We start from the raw sequence: 16,568 nt of genomic DNA, 5'->3' as shown, positions 1-16,568 counted from the left end.
TGCTGCCAGAATTTTCCACTTTTGAAGAAGTATTCTGATTCTTTCCCTATCAGAAAATCTATTTTACATCCCTCTGAAGAACTGTTTTCACCTAAAGACACTACTAGCTTTTATCACATTCGCTATCACTGATGAATAAGCCCTATGATAAGGCTGAATTTTACTTTTTTATTGGTGTTTTTTTCCGAATATACACTAGATACCTAATTCTTTAGGATTCGGCGTTGTAGACTTGACCATGCAAACTTTAAAAGTTAAAAATATAACCTTCTCATCTGAAGGCCACATAAAGCTTTTGCTATTCTGGTTTACTCTTATATGTTACCAAGAGTCTTATTTTTTACATCTCCATATGAAGTAGAATGACTTAAGTTGCTTCACCATGATACTGCCAAGCGTATGGACCAGTAACAAGCACAGAGAATAAAAGAAAAATATAGGTGTAAACAGAAAAGAAAAAGAAAATCTGTACTGCTTGAAGTTCAATTAATTCCTTATTTTACCCATTTCAAGCACCCTTACAGAGATGAGATCAGTTAGATTTATGTCCCCATTTCCCTTGTCTTTGATGTTGCATCTGGCATAAAGTGCCTTTTCCTGGTGCTAAAATATGAAGATGCAGATGTATCAGTGGTAACCAACATTTTCTCCCAATTAAGTTTATATGCTTCTTGTAGATGCCATTAACATACATCTTTATTTTTTAATGCATGTTTTCAATTTTATTGCTTTATTTAAGAAGCAAAATAAAAAGGACTGAAAAACAAAACAAAAAATATTACTTAGGCAGCATAAAACAACATTTTGTCTTTGTTTTTTTGTGTGTGTTTTTTTTTTTTTTTTTTTTTTTTATTTTAAGTCAGTCTCACCATCTGTTTTTCTGCTTGGCAAATCGGTTTTTAGAACAACATAGGAAACCATTCTGACTTACTGGCTTAATGAACTTCAATTTAACATTGAACATAGTGCTTAAATCACTGCAAGAATATTGGCAGTTCGGCACACTACAATAGTATTTGTTACTTCCTCTACAGAGCCATCTTGTGGCATAAAGAAGGTAATACTTGGAAATACAGATACTTTTGTGATCACAAACTGCAGAAGTATTGCACACAAAAACAAACATTAAAAAATTACCTCATGGATAGTGAGTAGATAATTGAGGATTGCCTGCAATTCTTCTTCTTTTATTCCATAGTCCTTTAAAAATAATCGAGTTTTAAGCATCATCTTTCAAGTACAAAAGAATCATTCCCAAAAGAGCATCATTACAAGCCATTATTGTTATACAATGCAAGTCTCACAAGGCAAATTCACTTTCGTTTGGTTCTATAATAGTTTCATACATAGAAGATAGCTTTTCATCTGCACAGAAAGGACCCACTGAAGGTTAGAAGAAGTGCATTAAGACAACTCCAATACATGTGTAAAAATAGGCTGGATAGTAACATAGTATAAGAAATTGCTAGAGTAACATAACAGTGCATGTTAATTGATACATAGAATATGAACTGAGTGCTTTCCATTAGTAAAATAATTAAATTAAGGTTGCAAAGAGGATTCATAGTAGACCTGGATGTTTAATTATATACCTGTTAGCTAGGCCTATAGCCAACTTCGCATCTGACTTTCTACTATGGAATCCTAACTTCAGTTGCTTTCAATTTCACAGGAATTAAAAGCCATAAATGATTTAACATCAGGAATATGCCTTGAGGGTTTTTTGGTGAAAATAAAAACAAAAAGTTTCTAAGAACAGGATCAAGAGCACATTTTTTTCTTTTCTAGGGCTTTTATTTTTTAAAGTCAGTCTCAGAATTCCCCAAAAGATTTTGCACCATTGTGTACAAATAGAAAATTTGCAGAAAAATCAGCATTTTATCATGAACATCTTTTACTATCTTTGTGGAATTCCATCCTAAACTGTCCAAGCTATAAATCTCTGACAAAAAAAAATAAATAAAACTCCTCCAGTTGCTGGGGCTCTGGATAGCAGCACAGGGTCCATTAGCAACACAGAGGAAGAAAGGAAAGGGAGCTAGATTCAAACACAGAAGACATGGCATACAGGAGGGAAGGAAGAAGAGAGAAATCAAAACTTACAATAGGAAAGGGTTAAGACAACTCTATACACAGTAGAGCTGCTGAATTTCTGTATTCCTCTACTGCATAACAAATGGTTGTAAAATGTATTGGTAGTCTCTCTCTCATCCCCCCCTCTGTCCAACTGGCCCACAGAATATAATGTCAAATACTGCTCTTTAGTCTTTAAGCACTTCAAAAAATGTGGCATTTTCTTTTTTCTAAGGTAACAATGTAACAGCTCTAATTTTGATTAAAACAGCTTAAAGAGGAGAAAAATGCATTTTCCAGCACTGCTGTCTGTGGCAAGAGCCACAACAAAAGATGCACCTTATATGGTATTTCTATTTACTTGTTTGTTTACAAAACTCAACATGCTTAGCAAAAATATTATATTGAAGTGGATTTCCTTATGAAAGTAGATTTGGATATCCTACCTTCATCACTAGCTGTTTAACAAACATCAACAAGAATGCTCGCAAAGATAAAATTTCTTTTTGAGTAGGCCGTGGCCCATCTACGAAGAAAGAAAAGTAGATACATGGAATGCAAATTAATAGTGGTTAATAGCATAGCATACATTTTAACATACAGAACATAAAAGGCACTCACTGTGTGAAGAAGACAGTGCTAGGCAGTTATTTTTCTTTCACTTTTAACTACAAAACAGTAGTAATACATTCTATTACTATTTATTAATAAAATCCCTGACTAGTGAGGTTCTAGTAAACTTTTATTAAATATGGTTTTCTACACTCCTCTACATTCTTTTCAGAATTTGATCATTTGTTTGCAGGACCTATGAACCAACTTCATGCAAAGAAAAAGATTGATATGAGAACTTTGTCACAGTTCCCAGATGATTTTTGCAGTTTAAAATTGTTTTTAAAAGTTCTTCTACTGAAGCTGAAAGGAAGAGCTACATGCCTTTATTACACACATGCTACACACACAATAAAAATCAATCCTACAATGCCATATCTGAAGATTACCTTGAAAGCCAAAGACTTAATTTGTAGATTCCAAGTCAAGAGGACTTGCTTCTGCTATTTCTGTGCAGAGCAGACCTCCATTAAACATTTTGAATACTCAAACACTGAGAAGTTCCCAAGAGAGGCAGGGTTAAAACAACAGGTGCAACCAAATGTCAAAGCCAAGTAAAAGCTTTCATACCAAAAGCAAGTGAACAGTTGCAAGTATATTTCTAGGAGTAGTTTTTACATTTCCTCATAGGTTCACATTTTTTACCATCTTATTCATCAGATAAAAGCAAATCAAGTAGCAAATGCAAGTGATTAGACAGGCGTATGTATCCTATACAGGATAAGCACACAGGAATATTTGGTTTAAGAACAGTTATTTTCAATACAGACCAGCCTAGTGAAAATCAGCTATTAATTTAAATAAGATTACCCTACATATATAGTTTCCTTAGGCTCAGTAAATCAGTTCAAAAACTAATTAAGTAAATTCATATTTTCACTAAAAAAAATACGCAAATAATTTAGCTTTGCTAGTTACAAGATGCTAAATACTACAAAATATTCTTTGCAACCAGGCGCAAGTCTACCCTTTTAAAACCCTACCATTTCTACAGTCACTTCCATTTCATGTGGGTCTTTGATCACAGAGGATATTATTTTCCTCAAATGTTTTCACTGGTTTCTTAAAAAGACCTTTTTCAAGAATATCCTATGGATTCTGCTTGAACTGTTCCAGCAAACCCATTCCATTACAGTATCTGAAACACTTATAGTTCTTCTCTATACATTGCATACAGCACTGCTTAAAACACACATTAGCTTGTGAGAGTAGAAATTAATACATACCTACGCCCTTGGGAGTTATACCACTGCGATCCTGAGGATTCACTACCCAGTAATAATACTTCAGGGTATGCATGACCAAAAGAACGGTCCCAACCCTCCGGATTGCACCATAGATATTAACAGTGCCAATGAACTCCGTAGATAAGTAAGTATACAGGATCAGCTGAACCTACAACACCCAGTTAGGAGATTCAAAATCATTAAAGGAAAATTAGAACATATCAAGCAACTGCATTCTTAAATTTCATATATTAAAATTCCTTAAAGGAATAGAATTTCTCAGCATAGTCACAAAAACTCTGAAAGCTCTTACTAACTGCTGAATAAAAATGATTTTATTTCTAAAACTACAGATTGTCGTGGGTTTTGTTGCTGTTTGTTTTTTTTTGTTTTTTTTTTTTTTTTTTTTTTTTAAAGGTGGTGCACACTTAAAAGAACATGAAAGCCCAACATTCACACAATCACAGATAGGTGAGGTTGGAAGGCACCTCTGGAGATCATCCAAACTCCCTGATCAGAATAGGGTCAACTACACCAAACTGCTCAGGACTGTGCCCAGCTGGGTTTGAAAATGTTCAAAGATGGTCACTCCACAACCTCTCTGAGCAACTTGCTCCAGTTTGCTCATCCTCAGAGTAAGAAAGTTGTTTCTTACATTTACATTGTATTTCTTGTCTTTAAATTTGTGCCCATTGCTTATTCTCCTTTTCAATGGCCTCCACAAAGAATCTAGATTTGTCTTCCCTCCCCCATTATGTATTTGGGCACAACAAGATGATCCTGCCTGAGCCTTCTCTTATCCAGGTTGAATAGTCTCATCTCTCTCAGCCTCTCCTCATGTGTCAGATGCTCCAGTCCCTTAATCTCCTCTGCCTGCTGCTGGCCCCACTCCAACGTGTTTATGTCTCCCTTATACTGGGGAGAGCTCAGAACTGGATGTAGCAGCCCAGATGTGTCGTACCAACGTTGAGTAGAGGGGCAAGACTACTTCCCTCAACCTGCTGGGTACACTCCGCCTAATGAAGCCCAGGATCTTGTTAGCTACCTTGGCCTTATAGGCATGTTGCTGGCTCACATATTTAAAGAAAATATGTGCACTCCTATCCTCCTTCACAGATGATCTTACCAATTGTTTCATATGTCTGCAGTTAGAACAACAATAGCTACCACAACACTTAGCTACGAGAAATTTCAAGATACTAATAAAATGTTATATTTTGTAGAGCAACATAAAGAAAAGACAAATGAAATGTCCAGTACAATTATTTGCAGAGAGGAAATAATTCTTTTGTAAGCTATCTGTAATATTTATGCCACAGTGTTGATTTTTGATAATAGTTCAGCACCTGAAATGAATGACTGTTTTGTATAACCACATTTCATGTTTTTTTTTGAAGTTTGACAAAGGATTAACATAAAACTTTGAAATGATCTGTTTAAAAAGCAAAGCAATATTCCTTAAAAAGTGTGAGGGCTTTAAGTCCTCTCCAAGAATAAAGGACTGAAAATGCTGTACTACATCAAAATACACCTTTTAAAGATCTTAAAACAAGAGATAGACGTAAATATAGTAAATTCCAAGCCATGAGTAATCCTACAATTTCTTCCTGAAAAACCAATAACCTACACAAGGTTTTCCATTAATTATTCCCTTGTATATACACTATATCCAGAAATTTTTGAAACTTACTTTTAAACTTGAAACTACTTTTAAAGTAGAATTAATTGGAAAGCTCCAATCCAAACAGTTCACTCACAAAGAGCACAGACTCACTAAAACAGAAGAACTCTTCAGGGACAACATCAGTTTCAACAAAGACTTCAAATTAGACACCCATCATGGTTTCTTTTAAAAATTGCTGTGGTTTGCCTATTAATCCATCCAAATGCTGACTGGGTCAGGAACCCCAGAAGTCACCACACTCTGCTCTGCTGAGTGCTGCAGGTTTCCAAACTGTCTGAATGTTTTGGGAGTTTGCAATACTTGACCACTATATGCAGAAAAGTAGCCTGACAACAGTTTCTATGTAATTTCTGCTGGGAGCCAGGATCTTTAACAGTGGCAGGCAAGCCTTAGTCTCAAAACTTCCGAAGAGATATATCAAAAAGGTACCTTATTCATAAGAATAAACAATTTTACCTGTGCTGGGATATGAATCCATATTGCAGGATTAAGGAGAACATGATCGCACAGCTGTTTCAGCAAGGGCACCCCATTTTGTAAGTTGCTCAGGTATTTTGAAAAGGCAAGGCATAACTCCAGTACGGCTCGTGTAACATGGGCTTTGGAAGACTGTAAAAGAAAATCTGCTTAAGAAAGAACCCTGCAACAGCCTAGGAAGATTATTTCTGCCCCCAAAACCCACAACATTAATGCGAGACATAAAAAAAAAGTATTGCTTTACCTTTTCCAGACTATATCCTATCACAAGGAAGCCCTTACAGGAAAGCATCTGTTCTTGCATAGCAATGGAGTTCTTCAACAACTCCATGATGAAAGCCAGTAACGTAGAACTGAAAAATATAGTATTTTAGATAAGTGTTACCACAATGAGACAAAAAGTATTTTCAAATTAACTCTTCCAACACAAAGATCAGAAATAAAAGTAACGCAATAAGTGCTTAGATCAGAATTTCTAAAACCAAAGATTAAATTTAGATAGCTCTAATTTCTTGCTATTAATTAATGCATTTCTAACTTGAAATTTTGGACTCTGAGATTATAGCAAAATTCTTCTAAAAACACGTTCTTGCAGAAAAGCAACACTGTGTGTGGTTCTCTCTGCTTCATGTTTCAGTTAAAGAAGTTCAAGTTCAGAGACAAATGCTATTCCACTTGCTACTGCTTTGCTTTTCAATGAGCAAGTATTTTCACCAGCCAGCTGAAAAACCCTCTCTTGATGGGTTACTTGGCATCTGGATCAAATCCTCAACTCATCACATAGATGTACAAGACTGAGCCATCTCAGAAGAGGTCTTGAGATGTACAAAATGGGCTGAAGGAACATTGTAACCACTCCCTCTTCACAATAGTATGGATGTAGATCATCTTTCAACAGCCATGAAACTACAATTGCAATGAAACAGAACAAATAAACCATGATTCTAAAAAGCAATTCCTTTGCTTTAGTACTACTCTGAGGAACTACACCAGTTTCTGTGCCTGTTCAGAAGTTGGACTGAGTGGAAACAGTGCTGAAACCAGAGGAAAAGCCAGAAGATTTATACGCTCCTAAAGCTCAGCAGTAATGAGTAGTAGAGGAAAGAAAAATGACAGCTCTAGACTGTTTTAGGTTTTACTTCAAATATCAAAATACTATTTCAAGAGCGTTAACAAGTGAGCTGAAAACAGATCACGTTTTCATTCTTCTATTCTGCTTTGAAGATCCATCTTCCATAATGTCTGAAGACAAAAAAAAAAAAAAAAAATCCAAGGAACAACTAAATATAACTGAAAATTTCATCTTTTCAGGGCTTTCTACAGAAGCCCTCCCCAATGGATTTTCTCTGTGACAAGAATCAGCTCAGAAAGAGTTGTCCATAATTATGTTACACAACAAAACGTGAGGTAGAAAATGAGTGCCTTTTGGTTGTATGAACTGTCAAAGAAAATTCAGTACAAAATAAACATACTTCACTATATGCTGAACAACAACACTATCTTTTTGTTTTTAGACGGAACTAATTATTCCACAAGTGAATTTAACTTGCTTATTAGAGCAAGAGGTAATTTCATCCACATAAAAAAAGAAACAAAGAACAGAACACAATAACTACAACACACTCACCAAACAGTTGTGTCTACGTGGTCTGATGAATATTGCCTGTAGTCCAATTGTGCAAAGAGAGGGAAAAGTACCTGCACTCCTCCAATAGAGTGCAGGGCACTTTGGATAGAATGTGTTAAGACTGCTTTCACATCCTGACAAAAAAGAAATAAAGATGTCTCTTTGAGAAACTGTTATTAAAAGTTTGTTAGAAATAGTTCAAAATTTCTATACAAAACTGTACTATTGCCAAAAAAAGACATACAGCTACAGCCACCCTAAATGCCCAGTCTGGCTTTAGAGACAATCTGCACTGTAGATATTCAGATGAATATATAGGAGGTAGCTTTCAAACTCTAAAACAAGCATTTAATAATACAGAAACTCTAGAAAATGCTTCTAGCACATTAAAAGAATGATGCATTCAAAGCATAGGGAAGAAAAGAGTATCATATCAACAGGGCAAAGGGCTGGAGATAGGCAATATTTGCAGAGGACCAGAAGTGTGTGACAAATTAGGAAGAAGAATGTTTCTGACAGGTTAACACAGTCTCTTAGTAATACTAAGATTTTTTAGGCTGTAACCTTCATTAAAGAAACATTTTCTTACAACTGATGTGCATCCATATTAATTCAAGAAGCAGATGCCATGTCCACATACCAGTGTGGTAAAGGTCCATCTGACTATACATACAACATTACAAACTGAAGTAGAATTATGAAATAGAGGGAAGATGAGAGAAGATGAGTTATTTTCCTGACTGCAGTTAACACAGATGTTGTAATTCAGATAATGGTCACAGAAAAAAGTCACGTGGCCTGACAGTATACACAGGCTTGGTAATTTCATCAACTAATATTGACTCCTCACCACCCACATCGCTTTGGAAATTGAGGTAGTAAAGTGCTCAGCTGTGTTATGAACTGCAAGAGGAAAAGAACTGAGATGACCCAGAGAGAAAAAAAGAAAATACATGTATCAGCAGCTACTGTCCATCTCATCCAAATCCCTATTAAATTCAATTTTCAGGTTTTCAAAGAGAAATCATCTATATCCTCCAAATCTATGAAAATGTTTATATACCTGCAGCATGAGTGCATGTGGTGAATGAACAAAAATAGAAGGGTTATCCTTAGGGGATGACTCTAGACAGAGCTGTGCATCTGTAGCCCTTGGATTGTACATAAAAGCAATAGCACTGGAGAGTTTGCCATCATACAGCAACAATTTGTGATGTTCATCAAGGAAGAGATCACTTTCTGCCTTGAATTTAAATGTTCCCTGGAATGAGAAGCAGGGTTGAAGAAGAGAAAATAAAAAAAAATTAGATCATATACATTGAAAATACAGTTTTGAACACAATTATTAACAGAAAATAATATTGTTTCTTAATCAATTCTACAGAATTAAAACTGCAAGATTTCTTTTTTGACCCCTGAGGAGTGACATTGCCAAAATGGTAGATAATGTAGAAGAAATACATTAGCTAAGAAACAGAATGACAGTCAACAATGTTCACTCAGAAGGAACTAATAATTGAGGAACAAACAGAATAGGAACCATCTTTTCTGCATTTGTTTGTACAGCTGTTGGGGAATAAGTCTTCAATTAGTACCCCTCAGGGCTGTGACAAAACAAATAATAAATCATCGCAACAAAACAAATCTTCAGCACTAACTTCACACATTAAGGAAAACTGACTAGCAAAATCAACTACAAATCTACTTTCCTAAAACAAATACTTAATACTTGATCTAGTTTTCAGCCTCAATGAGGAAGTTAACCTAGCCAGAGAAAGGTGTTGTTATCCCTCTCCCAACCATCAACACAGAAGTTGTGATATGTAAACAAGAACCCGATTAAATAATTGGGTTAATGTTTACTTGTAGTTTGTGAGAAGATACATAGGCTTACAGAACAATTTAATAAAAAGATGAAGTGGTAAAAATATTTTCAGAGGCACAGAGGTGTCACAACATTCTTAAAATCTACCATAAAGAACATTATCAGATTTAAACTTTGGGGGCTTTATAGTCAATTCCACACTACCTTATATCCCAGACCAAGCTGATAAATGGCAAAGATCTGAGCAGCATTGAGAGCCTCACTGAAAAGGTAAACAGATGTCATTTGTCCACAGAACACTCGATTGGCATCTGCTGTTTCTGAAGAGCCCAGGAAACATTTGTCAAATGTCTGAAAAGGAAATACGGTTTAAATTAAGCTACACAAATAAACTATGAGAATAATATAGGTTATAATTTTTATATTAAAAAAATCTTTTGAGGTCTTAGCAGAAACAAATAGTAAGTTTTTAGATGTATAAGCAGAACCTACTCCCTTACCAAAGAGTTACTACTGACTTTTAATTTTTTTCAAATGCATAAAATAGGGGAGGTTTAGTTAAAGAACAAAATAATACGGTAAAGGACAACTATTTAATCCATCAAAATGATCAACTACACATACTGGTAAACAGAGATTACTTACATCACTGGTGTTGACAAACCATGTTATTTCTCCATAGGATGCCAGTTCCCCATTCACATAACATCGAAGTTCACTATTCTTCCAGCGGTTATAGATGTGCACAATAGTAACCATATACCACTGAACAACAAGAAAATAATTGATAAACTTCTATAGACACTTAATGTAGCTCAATCATTGAAGTGGAGCACACTACACATTCAACAGTTTCTTTGAATTAAATTAAGATTGAAAGTTTTAAGTAAAAAAGACATCATTGTTGAGTTTTCCTGCACAGCTCTATCAAAGGATAACCTATTTTTCCACAAAAAGTAGACACAGATTAAAAGCTTAAAAGATATTTATGGCATAAAACTCAAAAAAAAAAAATCATGACAACATAGAAACATTTATACTGAAACCACTGTGTAAATAAGTTCTAAGGTGGATTACACTTAGAATGATGGACTACTGTAAATGTTGTCATTCCAAAGAGCAAGGATGGCTCCAGACTTTAAAGACTTTCAAAGGCTGTACATGTCAAATTGTCACAAACAGAATCCATATTTACAGCAAGGGATTACTGATAAGAAATTCCTGAGGAGGCCTGCTGTCCCACACAAAATGTTTACACCAGTTGCTCCAGAAACATTAGGAGAATTTCTAACTGAAAAGGAAAACATTCTAAACAGAGCATAATACTGCTTAATAGACAAGCAGGTCTTGAACATTAATAATAGAATCAACTCACATTTAAGTTCTTACATTTGATAAGATTGGCAGAGAAAAGTTCCAAATGTAAGGAGAGTATGTTCTGGACAATTTCAATGAACATGAAATGTAACAGATTAATTCAATGAATCTGTTATTTTCCAAACTGTAAGAAGAGCAAACTCCCAGTAATTGCCCTGGTTTGATAAGGAAACCTATATATGGATTAGTAAACATTCTTTCTAAAATAACACTGCGTTTGTCCGCACTAAGTGTCAAGCAATGACCTAAAGATGAGCCTTAGCAAAATACTTGTGGAAAACAAGAGAAAGGCTGGAGACAGGATAAAACACAGTATAAAACACACACAAAAATAGAGTTATCAGAGAAACCAGGCAAGCTTCAAAAATTCATAAAACCTCTTGTAAACTCCATTTTCTAGTTTTTCCTTATACGTATCTTAAGTAAAATTTAAAAGAAATATTAATTAGAACAAAAAATGATTTTGCTCATTCCAGCGTAAATATTCTTCTGCAGAGGGGCAAACCTAATAAATAGAAACACCAGTCCCTCTAGGATACATTTTTAAAGATATATTCTACAAATATAACACCTAGTTACGCACGTACCTAGTTAAACTCCTAGTTACACACATGTAAACACATGCACATTTTTGTAATTCATTAAACATTTTTGAAAGATTTTAGTACTTTTTACTCACCTTTTGTGGCTTGAAATCAAATTTAACACAATGCTGAAAACCTTTTCCCTTTGATTTGATGGATGTTACAATCAAGCAGCCTCCAACAAAGTGAGCAGAATAGCCAAGTCCTTTGTTCGTTCGAAAACTATCAAATTAGAACAAAGTTAGCATTGTACATAGATGGAAATAGAAATCATTGAACAAATAGTAATAATTGGATATCAGAAATATGGTTTTCTGTTAATACGCACCAATATAAGTAAGGCTTATCCTTGTCCACATTTATATTATTTACAGGATCCATTCTTAACCAAGTGTGAAAAGTAAATCCATTCTGGTAGGGCCACTTGGCTATAGGAGGTAAGGCAATAGCCTAAAAACAGTAAAGTTATTCATGTACATTGTTGAACATCATGATACAAAGAATACACAGTTTAAGACATGCACTACAGACGTGTACACGATGAGTGTGGACTGTTTCTCTAACCAAAAAAAATCTGGCCTAACTTCCATACTTTTTCTGTACACCATTCTTTGTACTCCATTGTTAAATATCGAATTAATTTAAATATTTAAAAATTGGTCTTTATATCTCAAATAAGACTATCAATAGTAACCATGCTTTAAAATTTAAATGCTTCAGTGGAATCATTACAACATAAAAACTCCTCAAAATATAAATTCAAGATTTGTTTTTGTGGTAGCCTATCAGAATAAACATATTTATGAACTTATTTTCACATAGCGTTGGCAGTCAGGAAAATAATTACGAAAAGAAGTTGGCAAGAAAAAAAAAAAAGAGAAGCATTTATGATTTTATATAAGAATTTATTTATCAACAGATTCTTATCTTCCTTGAAATTCACATCCAGACAGCCTTCCAGTTAGAATGTGAGAGTCCTATAAATTTCCTTAAAAGAAAGGTGATACAATCCCCAGCCAAAATCCCGATATCAAGCACTGTATAAACAGTAGCTTAAAAGCTCCCAAGTTGTAAACTGCATAGGCAGGCCCTTTGTTTCAAACAGTTAAGCTTTATTGGTTTTTTTTGTTTTGTTTTGTTTTTTAAACATTACCATCAACTTTCTTGCAACACACACTACAACTAAGACTGCCATAAACTCTGATCAAAGATGCTGTCCAGATAATCAATGCCAATGAACAAAAAACAAAGAACTTGAGTGTCATCAAACTCCCATGCTCCATTCGGCTATCCTTGACCAAATAAAATGCAATAAATCCTTCACTACATACCAGCTAATTAATCAAATTGCACGTTTTTGAGGCCAACTTTTGGGTACTGGTAGTACTATCATTTCATTTAAATCACAATTGATTTTGGAGTATTTTATTCAATACTTAATATCTAAGACTTCTCGATTTAAAAATAAATGACAATATTGACATTGGAGTTATTGAAGCACCCCAATATAGTTCAGGCATTTAATAAAATTATCAGAAATTAAATGCAAGAATAGTACATTAACAGCCAAAACAAACAGAAACATGTCAATTGCCAAATTCCATTGTATGTGAAATATACGAAGTGCTATCTTTCAGTAGTATTCAACCTATACTATCTAAGATCCACATCTTCTCAGAGAATTATTATGCACAGCACATAATTCATGTTATCTGATTGCTAGAAAAATAACAAATGGCACAAGTATGGCCATATTTTTCTGTGGCTTCACTAGTGAAGGTTCGTAGATGTAAGGCATTCCCCACACATACTGGATACTAACACAAGCACCATTACCACAGAAACATATCAATAAGCAAGCAGATTCCCCAGATTCTCCTTGCAACAAGATATAACTAAACTACTCAAGGCAGGTGAAAAAAACTCATCTATATCTATTCTTTATGTAACACTATTTGTCCTTCCATAGTGAAAATGCACTTTAGTTATAAGCATCATTTAGTTCAGTATGAAGTAGGTGTCAGGCAGAGAAAAAAAGTTCTGTTGAGTCTACCTCTATGACAAAGAGGGATGAGCCAAAAGGACAGGAATATAAACAACCAATGTTAGTAACAGAAAAACAAATGAAAAAAATACTTCAAATATCTACATACTGCAGCACTTTTTCCTGGAAAGTTGAAGAAGGCATCAGGTCCGTATTTCTGAGGCATGTGTTTTAACACAGACAACAACTTCCCAGCGTGTGGTGGCTGACAAAAAGAATTATTACATTTGTAAATAAATGAAACACACCAATAAGACTATACACACGCACACACAAAGACACATTTTAAAGCTTTGCTCATGGTTAAATAATACTCTGCTACAACATTTAGCATTTTCAATAAACAACATTAAGAGAGAGTCATGGATTCCTTCACACAGTACACAGTAGGTGCACTGAAATGTACTTAATTGCGTAACTAAATTAAGGACTTGAAGTCCATAGCCACTGTCATCCAGCGTAGGCTAAAATGACCCTGAACGTTGGATACTACCTCTGCCTGCTGATGCCCGTCAGCATTACTGTTTGGGTGGATTTGCAGTGAGCCAAAGTAAATTAACTGATCCAGATGAAAACTTGTTGGGTTAAAAAAAAAAAAAAAAAAAAAAAGCAATTCTCAAACCAGTCTTAGATTATGGTTGCAGGAAACCTGTGCCAGCACATGAGAGATGTGGAAAAGTTCGCAAGAGGGAGAAGAGAAAAATCAGCAGGCAGGTTTATTTTCATCAGGATTACAGTGACATACCAGATTAAAGAGACTGTAGTTAGCTATATCCCTTCATATAAATTCATGGACAGATATAAGTCTCAAGCACCTAAACTGACCGCTCAGTGTGAATATTTAATGCTTCCCCACCAAAACCCTAATTCTGCATTAATGTCGTTGTAATACTCAGCAATTATAAACTCCAAATGTGAGTTAACAACAGAAATCCAGCAAATAGTGGTCAAACTGGCAGAATACTTCTGCGTTTTCCTTTACCACTCCCTAGCTTTCCAGTAGATCTATTTACAAACTACAATTTTACTTTTCCGATCTTTTTCTGAGCGCCCTTTTTCCCTTCTTGTAAGCAGCCACTCTGAAAATAAAGCACTGGATGATCCATTACAAGTATCTCAAATGTACCAAAATTATAGTCAGATAAACTGCTTCATAAATCTGAATTAAAAAATTGAGGAGGAAACACTGAGATCTGTTTAGATGTCCTCAGCACCACAGAATTCAACCAGGTAATTTTTGTTGTAGCCAAATACTTTGTATCTTTACAGCACTGCTGATTTTAAGATTTATGGAGTTGTGCAACTCCATAGCAATGCAACTATGGTGTTTTTCTCTTCCCTTCCTCTATATTTAGTCTTTAATAAAGAAAGGGAAATTAAATGCAAATAGCAGAGAGCCAGGAAATGAGAAAGTTAATGTTACAAAGACAACTTTAATTCAGCTACAGTTAAATATAATCTGTACGTTCAATTATTAAATTTAAACCCTATATAGAGTGTCTTATGTGAACCAGTTATTTCAAGAGCTCCTTTTGAAATCTGCTGTTTGTGCATCCACACTTTTATATTAAATATATTTTAATTATTTGAAGGCAACAAAAACACTGAGATGCCTTTTGCCTACACTAGGCAAGGTATTTAGAGATAACAGGAGTGGAATTAAAAGTCCAAGAAGGTAAACCACTGTTAAAATTCCAGCAAAACAACAATTTGAGGGTTAAAGAAAACATATCTGGTGGTCTCCACAAGAAAAGAATCTTTAGGGAAGAAGGCTCTGAAAAGTAAGAGTGGACCCTCTTCTTCCTTTCTAGATCACACAAAACTATGAGTTTTCAGCTAGCACTTATTTCCTTCATTTTAATTTTTGATATAAATTCTCATGTTGCTGACTAAATAAAACTCTCCAGCCTTCAGGTAAAGATAAACAACGTGAAAAGAAGAACACATTAATGTGCATATGTATGCAATTTATTTTTTTCTTTTATATTAAAAAAAATATTTTTTTCCTTCAATTTCACATAACTGGAGCTATAAAAGTAAAAACACGTGCATAAAAACACATGCGTAGTATTGCTATATTATTCCCAGGTGTTCAAGAAGACCAATCCAGTCAATATATCCAAAATCTAAACTTAATTTCATCACTGTTCTACTCTACATGCGTTAATTGCTTTCAAGTAAAAATAGATTCCATTGATATAACAGCAGCAGGCATCCTTTATTTCCTGGTATATTTTAAAAATACGTATTTTAAGGTTATCACACAGTCTCTTAAGTTGGAAACATTACAAAAAAACACCAACAACACTACAAAAATATTGGTTTCAGGTTTGTTTTCTTTTACCCATCTCCCTTTTTCTCCTTGAAGTTTGCTGAAGAATAACTTGAGCTCTCGAACCGTCAAGTTATAGCTAGCCAACACACCCAGCATATCCACTAAGAGATCTGAAAGGAGAACAATATAATAATACTTAATAAAATGCAGTGTCAAATTTCTATCACTTCATTAATAAGTAAGTGTTCCCATGAGATTTTACGTAAAAGGAACACAATTTGACTCATATACTAGGTGAAGCTGTACCTGCAATCATGTTGTCAGCTCTATCAATCCTCTTGAGTACTTGTTCAACCAGCCCCACTTCCGTGCATGCCTGTAGATTGCGTATACTTTTCTTCAGGATTGCTGTGAACATGCTCCACACCTCGGCCTGGCAGGTGACGTCGCATTTATCCAACAGTTCTACCATGCAGGTAATGCCATCTTTTTCTTGAATAATAAAGTTCATTTCCAGGTCAAAATCGCCCCCAACAAGCTTTCAGACAAAAGATTAAAAAATACATATATCAAAACACCATTCCACTTTTAATTATTCAGTTACTATCTTCTTGCAGTTATTCCATCTGCAAGGAGAAAACTATCAAACACAAGCTGAAAAGCAAAATGAGATCGACGTCAATCTATCAAGTCTTATTCTTCCTGTTTCAACTTCCACTTCAAGATCTAACAAAGGTGTCAGCTACTACAAGACAATTGCTGCA

General features: G+C 34.8%; 1 protein-coding gene across 3 annotated transcripts in view; it reads right to left on the bottom strand.

Annotated features, from left to right (window-relative positions):
* Window positions 1-16,568, bottom strand: part of LRBA (LPS responsive beige-like anchor protein) — a 398,303-nt gene that overhangs the window by 345,263 nt on the left and 36,472 nt on the right. For all 3 annotated transcript variants that reach the window (XM_032187390.1, XM_032187392.1, XM_032187391.1), the window contains exons 3-16: window positions 16,111-16,342; window positions 15,874-15,974; window positions 13,639-13,734; window positions 11,814-11,935; window positions 11,581-11,707; window positions 10,170-10,289; window positions 9,729-9,875; window positions 8,763-8,960; window positions 7,700-7,833; window positions 6,317-6,425; window positions 6,052-6,204; window positions 3,912-4,080; window positions 2,520-2,599; window positions 1,138-1,200 (exon numbers count right to left, since the gene is read on the bottom strand). In XM_032187390.1, the coding sequence (XP_032043281.1) occupies window positions 1,138-1,200; window positions 2,520-2,599; window positions 3,912-4,080; window positions 6,052-6,204; window positions 6,317-6,425; window positions 7,700-7,833; window positions 8,763-8,960; window positions 9,729-9,875; window positions 10,170-10,289; window positions 11,581-11,707; window positions 11,814-11,935; window positions 13,639-13,734; window positions 15,874-15,974; window positions 16,111-16,342 (1,851 nt within the window). The remainder of the gene's footprint in view (window positions 1-1,137; window positions 1,201-2,519; window positions 2,600-3,911; window positions 4,081-6,051; window positions 6,205-6,316; window positions 6,426-7,699; window positions 7,834-8,762; window positions 8,961-9,728; window positions 9,876-10,169; window positions 10,290-11,580; window positions 11,708-11,813; window positions 11,936-13,638; window positions 13,735-15,873; window positions 15,975-16,110; window positions 16,343-16,568) is intronic.

This window comes from Aythya fuligula, chromosome 4, assembly GCF_009819795.1.
Source record: "Aythya fuligula isolate bAytFul2 chromosome 4, bAytFul2.pri, whole genome shotgun sequence".
Classification (NCBI taxonomy): Eukaryota; Metazoa; Chordata; class Aves; order Anseriformes; family Anatidae; genus Aythya; species Aythya fuligula.
Note: the sequence above shows the minus strand (reverse complement) of the source record. Positions and strands in the feature narration are given on the sequence as shown.